General features: G+C 56.5%; 1 protein-coding gene across 6 annotated transcripts in view; it reads left to right on the top strand.

The window, feature by feature from the left end:
• The window catches only part of KCP (kielin cysteine rich BMP regulator), a 37,631-nt gene that overhangs the window by 19,498 nt on the left and 4,686 nt on the right, over positions 1-13,447 (top strand). For 3 of the 6 annotated variants that reach the window (XM_074379090.1, XM_074379091.1, XM_039472725.2), the window contains exons 22-39: positions 1,186-1,362; positions 2,609-2,694; positions 2,942-3,032; positions 3,170-3,252; positions 3,349-3,442; positions 4,927-5,100; positions 5,327-5,409; positions 6,074-6,194; positions 8,603-8,682; positions 8,893-8,992; positions 9,853-9,941; positions 10,521-10,623; positions 10,714-10,856; positions 11,152-11,324; positions 11,406-11,517; positions 11,613-11,714; positions 12,509-12,673; positions 13,132-13,438. In XM_074379090.1, coding sequence (XP_074235191.1) covers positions 1,186-1,362; positions 2,609-2,694; positions 2,942-3,032; positions 3,170-3,252; positions 3,349-3,442; positions 4,927-5,100; positions 5,327-5,409; positions 6,074-6,194; positions 8,603-8,682; positions 8,893-8,992; positions 9,853-9,941; positions 10,521-10,623; positions 10,714-10,856; positions 11,152-11,324; positions 11,406-11,517; positions 11,613-11,714; positions 12,509-12,673; positions 13,132-13,438 — 2,283 coding nt within the window. Of the gene's footprint in view, positions 1-1,185; positions 1,363-2,608; positions 2,695-2,941; positions 3,033-3,169; positions 3,253-3,348; positions 3,443-4,926; positions 5,101-5,289; positions 5,410-6,073; positions 6,195-8,602; positions 8,683-8,892; positions 8,993-9,852; positions 9,942-10,520; positions 10,624-10,713; positions 10,857-11,151; positions 11,325-11,405; positions 11,518-11,612; positions 11,715-12,410; positions 12,674-13,131; positions 13,439-13,447 lie in introns of those variants that run through there. The other 3 variants (XM_074379092.1, XM_039472726.2, XM_074379093.1) reach the window with 3 other exon arrangements.

Here is a 13,447-nt window from a genome sequence, read left to right on the forward strand (position 1 = left end):
AAATTAGATTTGCCAGGGTCAGATTACCATAAAAATGAATACAATTAAAATTATAATGTTGTTAAATCCTAGTCAGATACATTTGCCCGCCAAGGCTTACAGCCTGAAATTCACCCTCTTTATATTTTTATTTTTGAACTAAGTGGCTTTTTTATTAGAGAAAGCCAGAATGACAAAGGACTAAAGAGTTGGCACTGAGGCCCTTCTTCTTGCCAAAGGTGGGCACGTTGGCAAAGCGCTGGTTGGACTGCATCAGCCGCTTGTCTTCATCCTCCTCCTCCTCTCCTTCCTCTTCCTCTTCTTCCTTCCTTCCCCTTCTCCTTCCCCTTCTCCTTCCCCTTCTCCTTCCCCTTCTCCTTCTCCTTCTCCTTCTCCTTCCTCTTCATCTTCCTCCTCTTCCTCCTCCTCTCCTTCTTCTCCCTCTTCCTTCTTCCTTCTCCTGTGTGGCCACCTGAGGAGTCTGACCTCTCACTTTCCCAGCACCAGCCAGAGAACCATGGACTTTACCTCCAAGTATGTGGCCTGCGACTTCCAAGGAGGTCAGGGTCTCCACCCGGCACTGTCCCAGGGTGGCCTCATCCTCCAGGGGCATGCCTGCCAGGAGCATGACTTGATCTTCTGGGGCAGTGCCCTCCAGTGAGGCCACGTGAGCTTTGATCTGGGCGACCATCTCCTGGCCGGTCACCTCTAGTCACCCTCTCTTTTTTAAAAAGGGAAGTGAGCCAATGCCAGAGGTGCCAAGGGCGGGCTGCCACCACCCTGGGACCCCACCCCCTCCTGGATTCATCAGAGGGCTTAGAAGAGTGTGGGAAAGGCCCTACCTTGGGTCTGCACCACCTGAGTCAGCTGGGGCTACTCCTGGCTCTGCGGGTTGAGAAGCTGGTGCCTCTGGCATTGATCTGCTGAGTGTTTAACCCCAGGGCAGCAGATTCTTTATGGGTGTTTTTCTACAGGTTCAACAGGAAGGTTTATTGTCGGTTAGAGGGGAGAAAGTTTGCCCTTTGGCTAATCCAAACGCCCTCCCTCACAACTGCTTTGCCCTCTGGGCTTGGACTGTGACTCCACCTCCTACAATAGATCTTTGAGATCTTGGCTGCCCCCCAGGTCCAAGCTCAGAGCCTACAACTGCTGCCCTCTCATCCCTTTCTGTCCCTCCCCTTGGCCTCTCTGTCTCATCTCCGAAAGGCTGTGAGTACCTGGGGCAGTCCTACCTGAGTAATCAGGAGTTCCTGGATCCCCGAGAACCCTGCCACCAGTGTACCTGCCTTGGAGGCTTTGTGACCTGTGGTCGCCTGCCCTGTGAGCCTCTGGGCTGCAGCCACCCGCTCATCCCATCTGGGCACTGCTGCCCAACCTGCCAGGGTAAGGCCACACCTGCCCTTCCATTCCCCCTGCTGGAGCTCCCAGGGGCCAAGCCTCCCACATCAGCCCTCCCTTGAGACAGACACAGGCAGGCACTCTCGCCCAGGCTTCCCCAGGTGCCTCTCACCCTGCTCTCCTGCCAGCCCTCCCACTGCCTGCCGACCCCACCCCACTGTACTATTCTCTCACTCCCTCATTCCCTCAGGCAGGTCCCAGGCAGGGCTGTGTGTGTGTGTGTGTGTGTGTGTGTGAGAGAGAGAGAGAGAGAGGGGCTGTGTGTGTGTGTGTGTGTGTGTGTGTGAGAGAGAGAGAGGGGCTGTGTGTGTGTGTGGCTGTGTGTGTCTGTATGTGTGTATGCATGTGTGGCTCATGCTGTGTGTGTGGCTGTGTGTATGTGTGTGTGGCTCATGCTGTGTGTGTGGCTGTGTGTATGTGTGTGTGGCTATGTGTGTACGTATCTGTGTTTGGCTGTGTGTGTGTGTACCTGTGTGTGTTACTCTGTGTGTGTTTGGCTGTATCTGTGTGTGACTGTGTGTATGTGTGCATGTGTGTTGCTCTATGTGCGTGGCCATGTGTATATGTGCATATGTGTGTGTCTGTGTCTGTGTGTATGTGGGGGGGGCTGTATGTGTGTGTCTGTATGTGTGTGTGGCTGTATATATGTGTCTCTGTGTGTGGCCATGTGTGTATGTGTGTGTTTGTGTAGCTGTGTGTTGCTCTGTGTGTGTGTGTCCCTATGTGTGTGTTGTGTGTGTGTGTATGGCTGTGTGTGTGTCTGTATTTGTGTCTGTGTATGTGGGTATGTGTGTGGGGCTGTGTGTATGTGGTGTCTGCATGTGGGTGTATGTGCGCTTCTGTGTATGTGGGTTTGTGGGTGTGTGAGTATATGGATGTGTGTATGTGTGTGTTTGTGGGAGTATGGGTGTGTGTAGCTATGTGTGTGACTGTGTGTGGGGGTGTGTGGGGGTGTGTGTAGGTGGGGGTGTCTGTGTGTGTGTATATGGGTGTGTGTGTGTGTATGTGGTGTGTGTGGCTGTGTGTGGGGGAGGGACTGTGTGTGTGTGTGTGACAGTGGAGGTCCTGTTGATGGTAGCTCTTCTGTTGCACTCCCCGCTGCTGTGTGTGTGGGTGGGCGTGTGGGCGCTGTGTGTGTATGTGGGTGTGGGTGTGTATGTGGGGGAGGGGCTGTGTGTGTCTGTTGTTCTATTGAACAACAGCTGTTCTGTTGCACTCCCTGCTCTGCCAGGATGCCTCTACCATGGCGTCACTGCTGCCTCTGGAGAGACCCTTCCTGACCCACTGGACCCCACCTGCTCCCTCTGCACCTGCCAGGTGAGGCGGCCCCTTTGAGAACTTGGTAACTTTTCCTCCCTTGATCCTCCTCTCTGGCCAGGAAGAGGCCATCTCCTCCACTCAGGTGGCAAGGGATACACTGTGCCTTGACATCTCATGGGACAGGACTGGGCTCAGGTCTCCCAGGCCAAGGGTGGGGGCTTGGGCCCCTGCAGGCTCAGTAGAGGCTCCAGCCCTGGGGAAGCGTGCAGTCCAGTTGAGGGTGTGATGGGTCTCTCTCCCCCAGGAAGGTTCCATGCGCTGCCAGAAGAAGCCATGTCCCCCCGCTCTCTGCCCCCACCCCTCTCCAGGCCCCTGCTTCTGCCCTGTTTGCCACAGTGAGCTGCCTTCCTCGTGCCCGACAACCATGCCCTTCCCCATCTCTCCCTCCCCCTTTCCTTCCTGCCAAGCCTAGGGTTGGGCGGAACGGGGCAGGGTGGTACAGACCACCCCCCAGGAGGTGTGTCCCCCACAGGCTGCATCACTCAGGGTCGGGAGCACCAGGATGGGGAGGAGTTTGAGGGACCAGCAGGCAGCTGTGAGCGGTGTCGCTGTCAGGTATGGCAGGAGGTGAGGGTGTGGAGTGGCGCCTGGATCATGCCGCCTCTGGGCCCCAGCCTTGGCATCAAGCCAGTGTTCCTGAATCTCCTGCAGGCTGGCCAGATCAGCTGTGTGCGGCTGCGGTGCCCACCCCTTCCCTGCCAGCTCCAGGTCACCGAGCAGGGGAGCTGCTGCCCTCGTTGCAGAGGTATAGCCAGCCCCAGCCCTATCCCTGGCTTCAGCCCCTTGGCCCAGTGTCCCTGTGTCCACCCCAACTCCTTCCCCTCAGCCATCTCTTCTCCAATCTCCCTGCCCCCCACAACTGTCCCTTGCACACCTTTGCCACCTTCAGCTTCTCCTGCCTCCTCCTGTCCAGGCCTGCCCAGACAATCCCCCTTCCAGGTGCTGGTTAGAGTTCCCTCAAAGCTGCCTTTTTTGGGCCAGGTGCGGCGGCTCACACTTGCAACCACAGCACTTTGGGAGGCCAAGGTGGGAGGATCACTTGAGCCCAGGAGTCAGGCTGCAGTGAGCTGCGTTTGCAGCACTGCATTCCTCCTGGGAAGCAAAGAAGACTCTGTCTAAAAATGAAATAAAAAGCTGCCCCTCTTTCTAACCACACCCCATTCATCATCATCATCATCATCATCATCACCACCATCATCAAGACACCTGACATTTAGTGAGCAGGTAGCATGAGCCAGGCCCTGAGCACTTTACCTGTATTATCTCATTTAATCAGCACAACAACTTACCAGATAAGTACTCTTCTTCCTCCTATTTCACTGATGAAAAAGTGGAGGTACAAAGAGGTAGAGAAGGTGGCAGGTGGCTGGGCACAGTGGCTCACACCTGTAATCCTAGCACTTTGGGAGGCCGGGGTGGGTGGATCACCTTAGGTCAGGAGTTCAAGACCAGCCTGGCCAACATGGTAAAATTCTCTCTCTACTAAAAATACAAAAATGAGCTGGATGTAGTGGTATATGCCTATGATCCCAGCTACTCAGGAGGCTGAGAAAGGAGAATCTCTCGAACCTGGGAGGTAGAGGTTGCAGTGAGCCAAGATCCCACCATTGCACTCCAACCTGTGTATAAGAACGAGACTCCACCTCCAAAAAAAAAAAAAAGAAGAAGAAGGTGGTGGTAGAGTCAGGATGGGCATCAGGACCATCTGGCTCTGAACATGAACCTTTCTTAGCCTGCCCACTGCCCCCTCGCCCCACACACAGCTCAGCATGGTGTTTCTACAGAACCACAGAACTGTCATGGCATTTCACTCGCTCTGGGAGGGAGACAGGACAGAGGCAATCCTCACTTAACAGATGAGGAGACTGAGGTACAGAGAGATTGAGTTACATTGGGCACATGGTTAGCGATGGAGCCATTCATCTGGTTCACGTGCATTTACGACACATCTGCTGCATGCCAGGTACTGTGGCCGGTGTGGGCTGTACTGGGCAGTGCCTGCTGCCTGGAGCTTAGTCTCGAGAGCAGGCAGGAACAGACTAGGATTAGAACCCAGGTGTTCTGAACCCTCCACAACAGCCAGGAGTCCTGCCCCATCCCACCTTCCCACCACATTCCTGCAGACCCCCTCCTGGCACCACATGCCTAGCTGGTCACTGAGGGTGGGGACCAAGAGCAGATGTCCAGATCTCAGCCTCCAAGCTCACCCCTGCCCACCTTGTACCGCAGGCTGCCTGGCTCATGGGGAAGAACACCCTGAAGGCAGTAGCTGGGTGCCTCCCGACAGTCCCTGCTCCTCCTGCGTGTGTCACAAGGGCATCGTCACCTGTGCACGCATCCAGTGCATCAGCTCCTGTGCCCAACCCCACCAGGGGCCCCACGACTGCTGCCCTCGATGCTCTGGTACTGGAAGCCTGGGGTGGGAGGGGAAAGTCATGGAGGCAGCCCTGGGCCCACACCTCTCTGTCTCTGCTGGGCCGGGTGGCAGAGATAGGCAGCTGGAGATGTGGCCTCCGTTCTTGGGCACACCCCACGCCCTGGGGTCTGGGGAGGCTGGAGACAGAGATTACTCCACCCCGGTCTCACTGTCAGGCCCCCGGTCTCATTCTGCTCTCACCCCACCTCGAAGACTGTGAACATGAGGGCCGGAAGTACGAGCCTGGGGAGAGCTTCCAGCCTGGGGCAGATCCCTGTGAAGTGTGCATCTGCGAGGTAAGCGAGGGCACAGTGGAGGGCCTGGGGCATCTCATGGGGTGGGGAGCGGGCAGCATGGGATGAGGCCCAGCCAAGCTGAACACTGCCTGGAGCGGGTACTCTGGGGACCAGACGAGCGTATCCTTGCAGCCAGGAGGCGAGGCAGGCCTGGGGCTAATAGGGCCCCTCTTTCTAACCACACCCCATTCATCATCATCATCTGGGTCTGGGTTTAGACAAGGAGCCCAGGTTCCAAGTGTTCGGGAGACCATGGGTGGCCCCCTGGCTGCGGTGCGGGGCATATGGCTGGGGAGCCACCTGGGATGGGGCTGGGGGTCATATTGTGGAGATTCTGTATGAAAGGCCATGGGAGGGCTTGGAGCAGGCAAATGACATCACAGGTCAGGGGACTTAGCCATGGGGGTGGGGAGAAGGGTGGCCTGACCCTGCAGGAGGATCAGAGGTCACATGAGGACTCAGGCCCAAGTGACTGAAAAGAGAAGGAGACATCTCAGACGCTAGGGCATGGGGTGAGGAGCACATCTAGGGGACGCAGTCCTCTTAAGCCTTGAGTTCAAAGCCTGAGAAAGGCTGCAGGAGGTGGGGGCTGGGGGGAAGTCCCCGCCAGGCAGCTTTGGGTTTTCCTGGCCCAGAACCCACTGCTGCTCTCTCATTCTTATAGCCACAGTCTGAGGGGCCTCCCAGCCTTCGCTGTCACCGGCGGCAGTGTCCCAGCCTGGTGGGCTGCCCCCCCAGCCAGCTCCTGTCTCCTGGGCCCCAGCACTGCTGTCCCACTTGTGCCCGTGAGTCCAGGGATATGGGGGTAGATATGACGGTAGGGATGCCACCCCCTGCCAGCCTTCCTCCCCAGTCCCAGCCCCTCATTTTTGCTGACACCAGCAGACTGTTCTGGAATCCCATGCCTGGCTGGCGAGTGGGGAGCTGGGGAAGGTGGGGAAGCTGGCAGGACCCCTTGCCTCTCCATAGCTGGGTGCAGTTTGTGGAGCATCTTGGCCAGCAGGTGACGCTGCAGAGCGACAGTTGTGCTGAGACGTGAGGACCAGGACCAAGCATATCACTGAAATAATAACCTGCCTTTGCGGTATAGGTTAACATTATCCTTACACAGAAAAAAACAGACTTTTAATTATGATAATCCTTCTATTTTCTCCAATTTGTTTTTTTTGGGGGGGTTTTTTTGGTTTGTTTCTTTTTCTTTTTTTTTTTTGAGACGGAGTTTCGCTGTTGTCACCCAGGCTGGAGTGCAATGGCACGATCTCGGCTCACCGCAACCTCCGCCTCCTGGGTTCAGGCAATTCTCCTGCCTCAGCCTCCTGAGTAGCTGGGATTACAGGCACGCGCCACCACGCCCAGCTAATTTTTGTATTTTTAGTAGAGACGGGGTTTCACCATGTTGACCAAGATGCTCTCGATCTCTTGACCTCGTGATCCACCCGCCTCGGCCTCCCAAAGTGCTGGGATTATAGGCATGAGCCATCGCGCCTGGCCTGTTTTCATTTTTTGAGACAGAGTCTTGCTTTGTCGCCAGGCTGGAGTGCAGTGGCGCAATCTAGGCTCACTGCAACCTCTGGATTCAAAGGATTCTCCTGCCTCAGGCTCCTGAGTAGCTGGGATTACAGGCATGCACCACCACATCTGGCTAACTTTGTATTTTTAGTAGAGATGTGGTTTTACCACGTTGGCCAGGCTGGTCTCAAACTCCTGACCTCAGGTGATCTACCAGCCTCAGCTTCCCAAAGTGCTGGGATTACAGGTGTGAGCCACCAGGCCCGGGTTTTCCTTTTTCTTTCTTTCTTTCTCTCTCTCTTTTTTTTACTGTGGTAAAAGACACTAAAATGTACCATCCTAACCATTTTTAAGTGCACAGTTTGTGGTATTAATTACGTCTGTAATACTGTGCAACCATCCCTGCCATCCAGCAGGGAGTGCTGCTCTGATCAACACTTGCTAGGGGGTGCTTCAGGGGAAGAGAAGAAGACTAACATTTATTAAGCACCTACTGCATGCCACACGCTGTACTTGGCACTCTTAATAAAGTCTCTCGCTGGGTGCGGTGGCTCAAGCCTGTAATCCCAGCACTTTGGGAGGCCGAGGCGGGTGGATCACGAGGTCAAGAGATCAAGACCATCCTGGTCAACATGGTGAAACCCCGTCTCTACTAAAAAAAAAATACAAAAAATTAGCTGGGCACGGTGGCACATGCCTGTAATCCCAGCTACTCAGGAGGCTGAGGCAGGAGAATTGCCTGAACCCAGGAGGCGGAGGTTGCGGTGAGCCAAGATCGTACCATTGCACTCCAGCCTGGGTAACGAGAGCGAAACTCCATATCAAAATAAATAAATAAATAAATAAATAAATAAATAAATAAAGTCTCTCACTTTGTTTTCACAGTTACCCGGTGAGGGAAGTATTATTACTCTCTTTTTACATATTAAGAAACTGAGGCTCAGAGAGGTGGATTAATCTAACCTAATAAGCACAGGCACTGAGCGCTGGCATCAGGATTCCAACCTAGGATGCCTGGCTCTGTGCTTCCCTGCACTGTTGCAGCCACACTGTATTACAGATAGCTGGAGAGAAAGCAGGTGCTCAGGTTGGCCATTCTTAGTGACCTCAGGCTAAGAAGCCACCCTTGGCTGTTTCCAGACACCTTGCACCCCCACCTGGCCCCAAATAATAGCCTAGCAAAGTTTCTTTTAAAACGTGTAAATTGGTTGGGGTGCGGTGGCTCACGCCTATAATCTCAGCACTTTGGGAGGCCGGGGTGGGCAGATCATGAGGTCAGGAGTTGGAGACCAGCCTGACCAACATGGTGAAACCCTGTCTCTAAAAAAAATACAAAAGTTAGCTGGGTGTGGTGGTGGGCACCTGTAATCCCAGCTACTCAGGAGGCTGAGGCAGGAGAATAATTTGAACCCAGGAGGCGGAGGTTGCAGTGAGCCAAGATCATACCACCACACTCCAGCCTGGGCGATAGAATGAGACTCCGTCTGGAAAAAAAAACAACAGCATAGATTTGACCGAACTAAAGAGAAAGAGGTCTTATCCTCCTTGGAGTCAAGGTGCTGGGGATATGGGTATGCCCAGGAGTTCCAGTTAGAAGTCTGGGGACATGGTGTGTGGGGACAGCTGGGATTTCCAGCCCTGTGCCCCTCTTTCTGTCCCCGACTCTGGGTTCTTGTCTTCACAGAGGCTTTGAGTAACTGTTCAGAGGGCCTGCTGGGATCTGAGCTGGCCCCACCAGACCCCTGCTACATATGCCAGTGCCAGGTGAGCCCTCTTGCTTTGGGGACTCACAGAGCCCCTCTTCTGCCTTCCCTGTGGGCCGTGGCTGCCACTCCTCTCCCGCAGCGGCTCTGGGGCTCTCCACTCACCCTGACATTCGCCTACTTGTCCTGACTGTCACATCCTGCCTACACCCAACTCCTCCACCGGTTCCCTGAGATCCGCCGTTCTCTGCCTCTTATGTTCCGCGGGCAGGACCTGACCTGGCTCTGCGTTCACCAGGCCTGTCCTGAGCTCAGCTGTCCCCTCTCAGAGAGCCACACTCCCCCTGGGAGCTGCTGCCCTGTGTGCCAGGGTAAGTGCCCAGCCTTGGCCTCCACCCTCAGAGAGGAGCCCGGGGGAAGACAGGAAGGGGAGGCATTCATGGGCCAAGTGGGTAGCCCAGGGCCTGTACTTGATTTCTAGGAAAGAATGCAGGGTAGGCTGGGCACGGTGGCTCACGCCTGTAATCCCAGCACTTTAGGAGGCCGAGGCCGGCGGATCACCTGAGGTCAGGAGATCGAGACCATCCTGGCTAACACGGTGAAACCACATCTCTACTAAAAATACAAAATTAGCAGGGCGTGGTGGCACATGCCTGTAATCCCAGCTTCTTGGTAGGCTAAGGCAGGAGAATTGCTTGAACCCGGGAGGCAGAGGTTGCAGTGAGCAGAGATCATGCCACTGCACTCCAGCCTTGGCAACAGAGTGAGACGCAGTCTCAAAAAAAAAAAAAAAAAAGAAAAAGAAAAAAAGAATGCAGGGGTCATTCCTCTCTAGAAACAGTTGAGGGCTGTTCCTTGAGGTGGAGGAGACCCATAAGGCAGGGGAAGCTAAGATGAAGCCTAGATTCTCAAGGCCTGGCCAGATGCCTGTCGGGGCTCCGGAACCCCAGGCCCACTAAGAGGGCATTGCACTGCTGATCAGGCATCTGGCCTAGAATGGGTTTCCAGCTTCTGGCTGTTTGGGCTCCTAGGACCCTAGAGACATCCCGAGCACCGATGCGAGGCCTGATGTCTAATAGGCTCCCTGGATATTAGCTGAAGAAATCAACACCATCAGGGTGCTAGGGAAATGGAGGGGGTGCTTCCCTGCCGTGAAATGCAGGGTGAGCTCCAGGGAGGGGGGATGCGGCTGGAGGAACAGTGGCTGCCCATCCCGTGTCTCCCTTCTCAGAATGTGTGGTGGAGGCCGAGGGCCGGAGAATGGCAGATGGAGAGAGCTGGCGGGACCCCAGCAATGCCTGCATTGCCTGCACGTGCCGTGTGAGCAAGGGTGGGGCTGGGAGGGTGGAGGACCTCACAGATGGTAAAATGAGGAGTGTCCAACACTCCAACACTCCACCAGCAAATGTGAGGTCTTTTTGAGATGGAGTCTTGCTCTGTCACCAGGTGGAGTGCAGTGGTGCCATCTCAGCTCACTGTAACCTCCGCCTCCTGGGTTCAAGCGATTCTCCTCCTTCAGCCTCCCAAGTAGCTGAGACTACAGGCATTCGCCACCATGCCCAGCTAATTTTTTGGTGTTTTTAGTGGAGACAGGGTTTCACCATGTTGGCCAGGATGGTCTCGATCTCTTGACCTTGTGATCCACCCGCCTTGGCCTCCCAAAGTGCTGGTATTACAGGCATGAGCCACCATGCCCTGCAAATATGTGGCCTTTAAGGGGCAGGGGCATCCCTGCGTCAGGTCACAGAGCCAAAGGCTGGATTTCATTCCGCACTTGAACTATGAGGAGTGTGTTGTGGGAGGGGCAGGCAGAAGCTGTGCCCAGAGGCCCCCAGAAGCATGAGGCTAGGGATTCAGGCCGAGCAGGAGAAACCTCAAAACAGTGATGTCTGTCCTCAGGGGGGCCATGTGGAGTGCCACCTCGAGGAGTGCCAGGCCCTCTCCTGCCCCCATGGCTGGGCGAAGGTGCCCCAGGCTGGCAGCTGCTGTGAGCGATGCCAAGGTACACGGCCAGGATGATGAGGGAAGGGTAAGCCAGACCCTCTGGGCATGTGGGAGGGGCAGCTGACCCTCCCAGCTCCTATCTTTTCAGCTCCCACCCAGTCCTGTGTGCACCAGGGCCGTGAGGTGGTCTCTGGAGAGCACTGGACCGTGGACGCCTGCACCAACTGCTCCTGCGTGGCGGGCACCGTGCGTTGCCAGAGCCAGCGCTGCTCGCCGCTCTTGTGTGGCCCCGTGAGTACGAAATCTAAGGTGGTGGGGACAGGGTGGGAGCTCATAGTACCGACATCCTGGTGTGACCAGGCATAAAAGAGGGAGGCTGGGCTCCTGCAGCCAGCCAGGAGCTGAGGACAGTGCTGTTCCCACTGAAGCCATGAAGTGGTGCCCTGACCTTGCTCGCAGGGAGTTTGGGGGCCGGAGTCCTGGAGCTCCCTGGAGATGCCTGGGAGGTGCTTGGTTTTCTGGGAGGGTCTTCGAGGGGCATGGCAGGGAGTGCGGGGTATCTGACAGTGTCTGGGGCTGAATGCAGGACAAGGCCCCTGCCCTGAGTCCTGGCAGCTGCTGCCCCCACTGCCTGCCTCGGCCCGCTTCCTGCATGGCCTTTGGAGACCCCCATTACCGCACCTTCGACGGCCGCCTGCTGCACTTCCAGGGCAGTTGCAGCTATGTGCTGGCCAAGGACTGCCACGGCGGGGACTTCAGGTGCGCATGCCCCTCTCTCTTCCCCTGACCCCTACACTCAGCCCTGCTGACCAGGGGCACCCTGGACTTTCCCGCCCACAGTGTGCATGTGACCAACGATGACCGGGGCCGGCGCGGCGTGGCCTGGACCCAGGAGGTGGCAGTGCTGCTGGGAGACTTGGCTGTGCAGCTGCTGCAGGGTGGGGCAGTCACGGTGAGCAAAGCCGCGAGAGCGGAGGAAGGTGGGTCCCGTGCTGTCCACCCTTGCGCCCCGACGTCGCCCCTCCTCCCACCCCCCTTCTCCTCCAGGTGGATGGGCGCCCGGTGGCCTTGCCCTTCCTGCAGGAGCCGCTGCTTTACGTGGAGCTGCGAGGCCGCACCGTGATCCTGCACGCCCAGCCGGGGCTCCAGGTGCGGCTCCAGGGCAGTCTGGGTGGGCTGCCGGCCTGAAAGCTTCAGTCCTGTTTAGGCTTCTGCATCTGTAGAGGGAGTGGGGACGCCAGCTACCTCCTGGCCAAAACAGGCAAGGAGTGGGGTGCAGGGGTGTGAAGGGCGGTAGATCAGGGTTGGAGATCTCCCGGGCAGTCAGGGCAGTTCTGAGTTCTGAGACGGATTTCTAACCTTGGCTCAGTCTGTTAAGCCGCCCCCAACCTCCTCTGGGCCTCAGATTTCTCATCCGTAAATTAGGGAAGGGAAAGGGTCAGTGGCAGTGGAGAGGATCTCAGCTAAAGTCTCCTGGGGGCTGTCTCAGCTTCCTTCCAACTCTCACATGGAAGAGTAATTTGACCCCTGCCCCCAGCAGGAAACACAACTTGTAAATTCATAGAATAAGGCCGTGTACACTTCTGATCCAAGCTCTAACTGATTGTCCTCTGCAAGGCCCAGATGCCAATGAGAAAGTGAATCCCTGGAAAGGGGGTTGCATTTCACCTGGGGCCCAGTTCAGGGATGGCGGCGGGAGAAGGTGCCCTCATGTGGGAGCTGTGGGTGGCTCTTCTTTGCATCTGTCTATGCGCAGGGCTGGCACAGCATGCGTCCACTTGGCCTTGGCCATGGCAGTGTTTCTTCCAAGGGGAGCCTCCACCTGTCCATTCTCCTCCCCTGCAGCACTGGCTTCGTTGAACACAGTGCCTGGGACCATGGTGGACCCCAGGCTTCTGGAGGCCCCTGTCCCCTGCTCCTCAGTCCCAGGCCTCTCCACACAGGTGCTGTGGGATGGGCAGTCCCAGGTAGAGGTGAGCGTACCTGGCTCCTACCAGGGCCGGACTTGTGGACTCTGTGGGAACTTCAACGGCTTTGCCCAGGATGATCTGCAGAGCCCTGAAGGGCAGCTCCTGCCCACAGAGGCTGCATTTGGGAACAGCTGGCAGGTTAGTGGCACAGGAACTGGGGATGGGGGTTAGAGGAGGTGCAGCTGAGCACGAGTCTCAGAGCAACCCTCCGGCATGGAAAGCGAGGGAGGGGGGCAAAGTCACACAAGATGGGCTTTAGGGCTTTCAGGGAAGTGTGGGGGCTTCTTGCCTGTCTTGGTCCCAGAGAGATAGGGTGGCTTGTTAAAAGAGGCCTGTCACCTGAACTGTCACAAAGTCCTGCTTTACCATTTACTGGCTGTGTGACTTTGGACAAGTGCTGACCTACTCTGGGCCTTGGTCCGTCCATCTGTAAAATGGGGACAAAAAGAAGGTAGACAGTGCTTTTCCTTTGCTGTTCTTTTAGGGAGGTTTTGGGGAATAAGCAAACGACTGGGTGGGAAGTGCTTTGAAGAGCATGGCAGGCAGAGGTCAGCTGCCACTGGCGCTGTCATGTCAGTGCTGCTCTCCCTACCCAGGTCTCAGAGAGGATGGGGCCTGGCCAGCCCTGTTCTGCAGGCCAAGAGGTGGATCCATGCCGGGCAGCAGGCTACCGTGTCAGGCGTGAGGCCAATGCCCGATGTGGGGTGCTGAAATCCTCCCCGTTCAGTCGCTGCCATGCTGTGGTGCCACCAGAGCCCTTCTTTGCCGCCTGTGTATATGACCTCTGTGCTTGTGGCCCTGGCTCCTCTGCTGATGCCTGCCTCTGTGACGCCCTGGAAGCCTACGCCACTCACTGTCGCCAGGCAGGAGTGACACCTACCTGGCGAGGCCCCACACTGTGCGGTGAGGGGG

This window comes from Saimiri boliviensis, chromosome 10 (assembly GCF_048565385.1).
Source record: "Saimiri boliviensis isolate mSaiBol1 chromosome 10, mSaiBol1.pri, whole genome shotgun sequence".
Lineage (NCBI taxonomy): Eukaryota > Metazoa > Chordata > Mammalia > Primates > Cebidae > Saimiri > Saimiri boliviensis.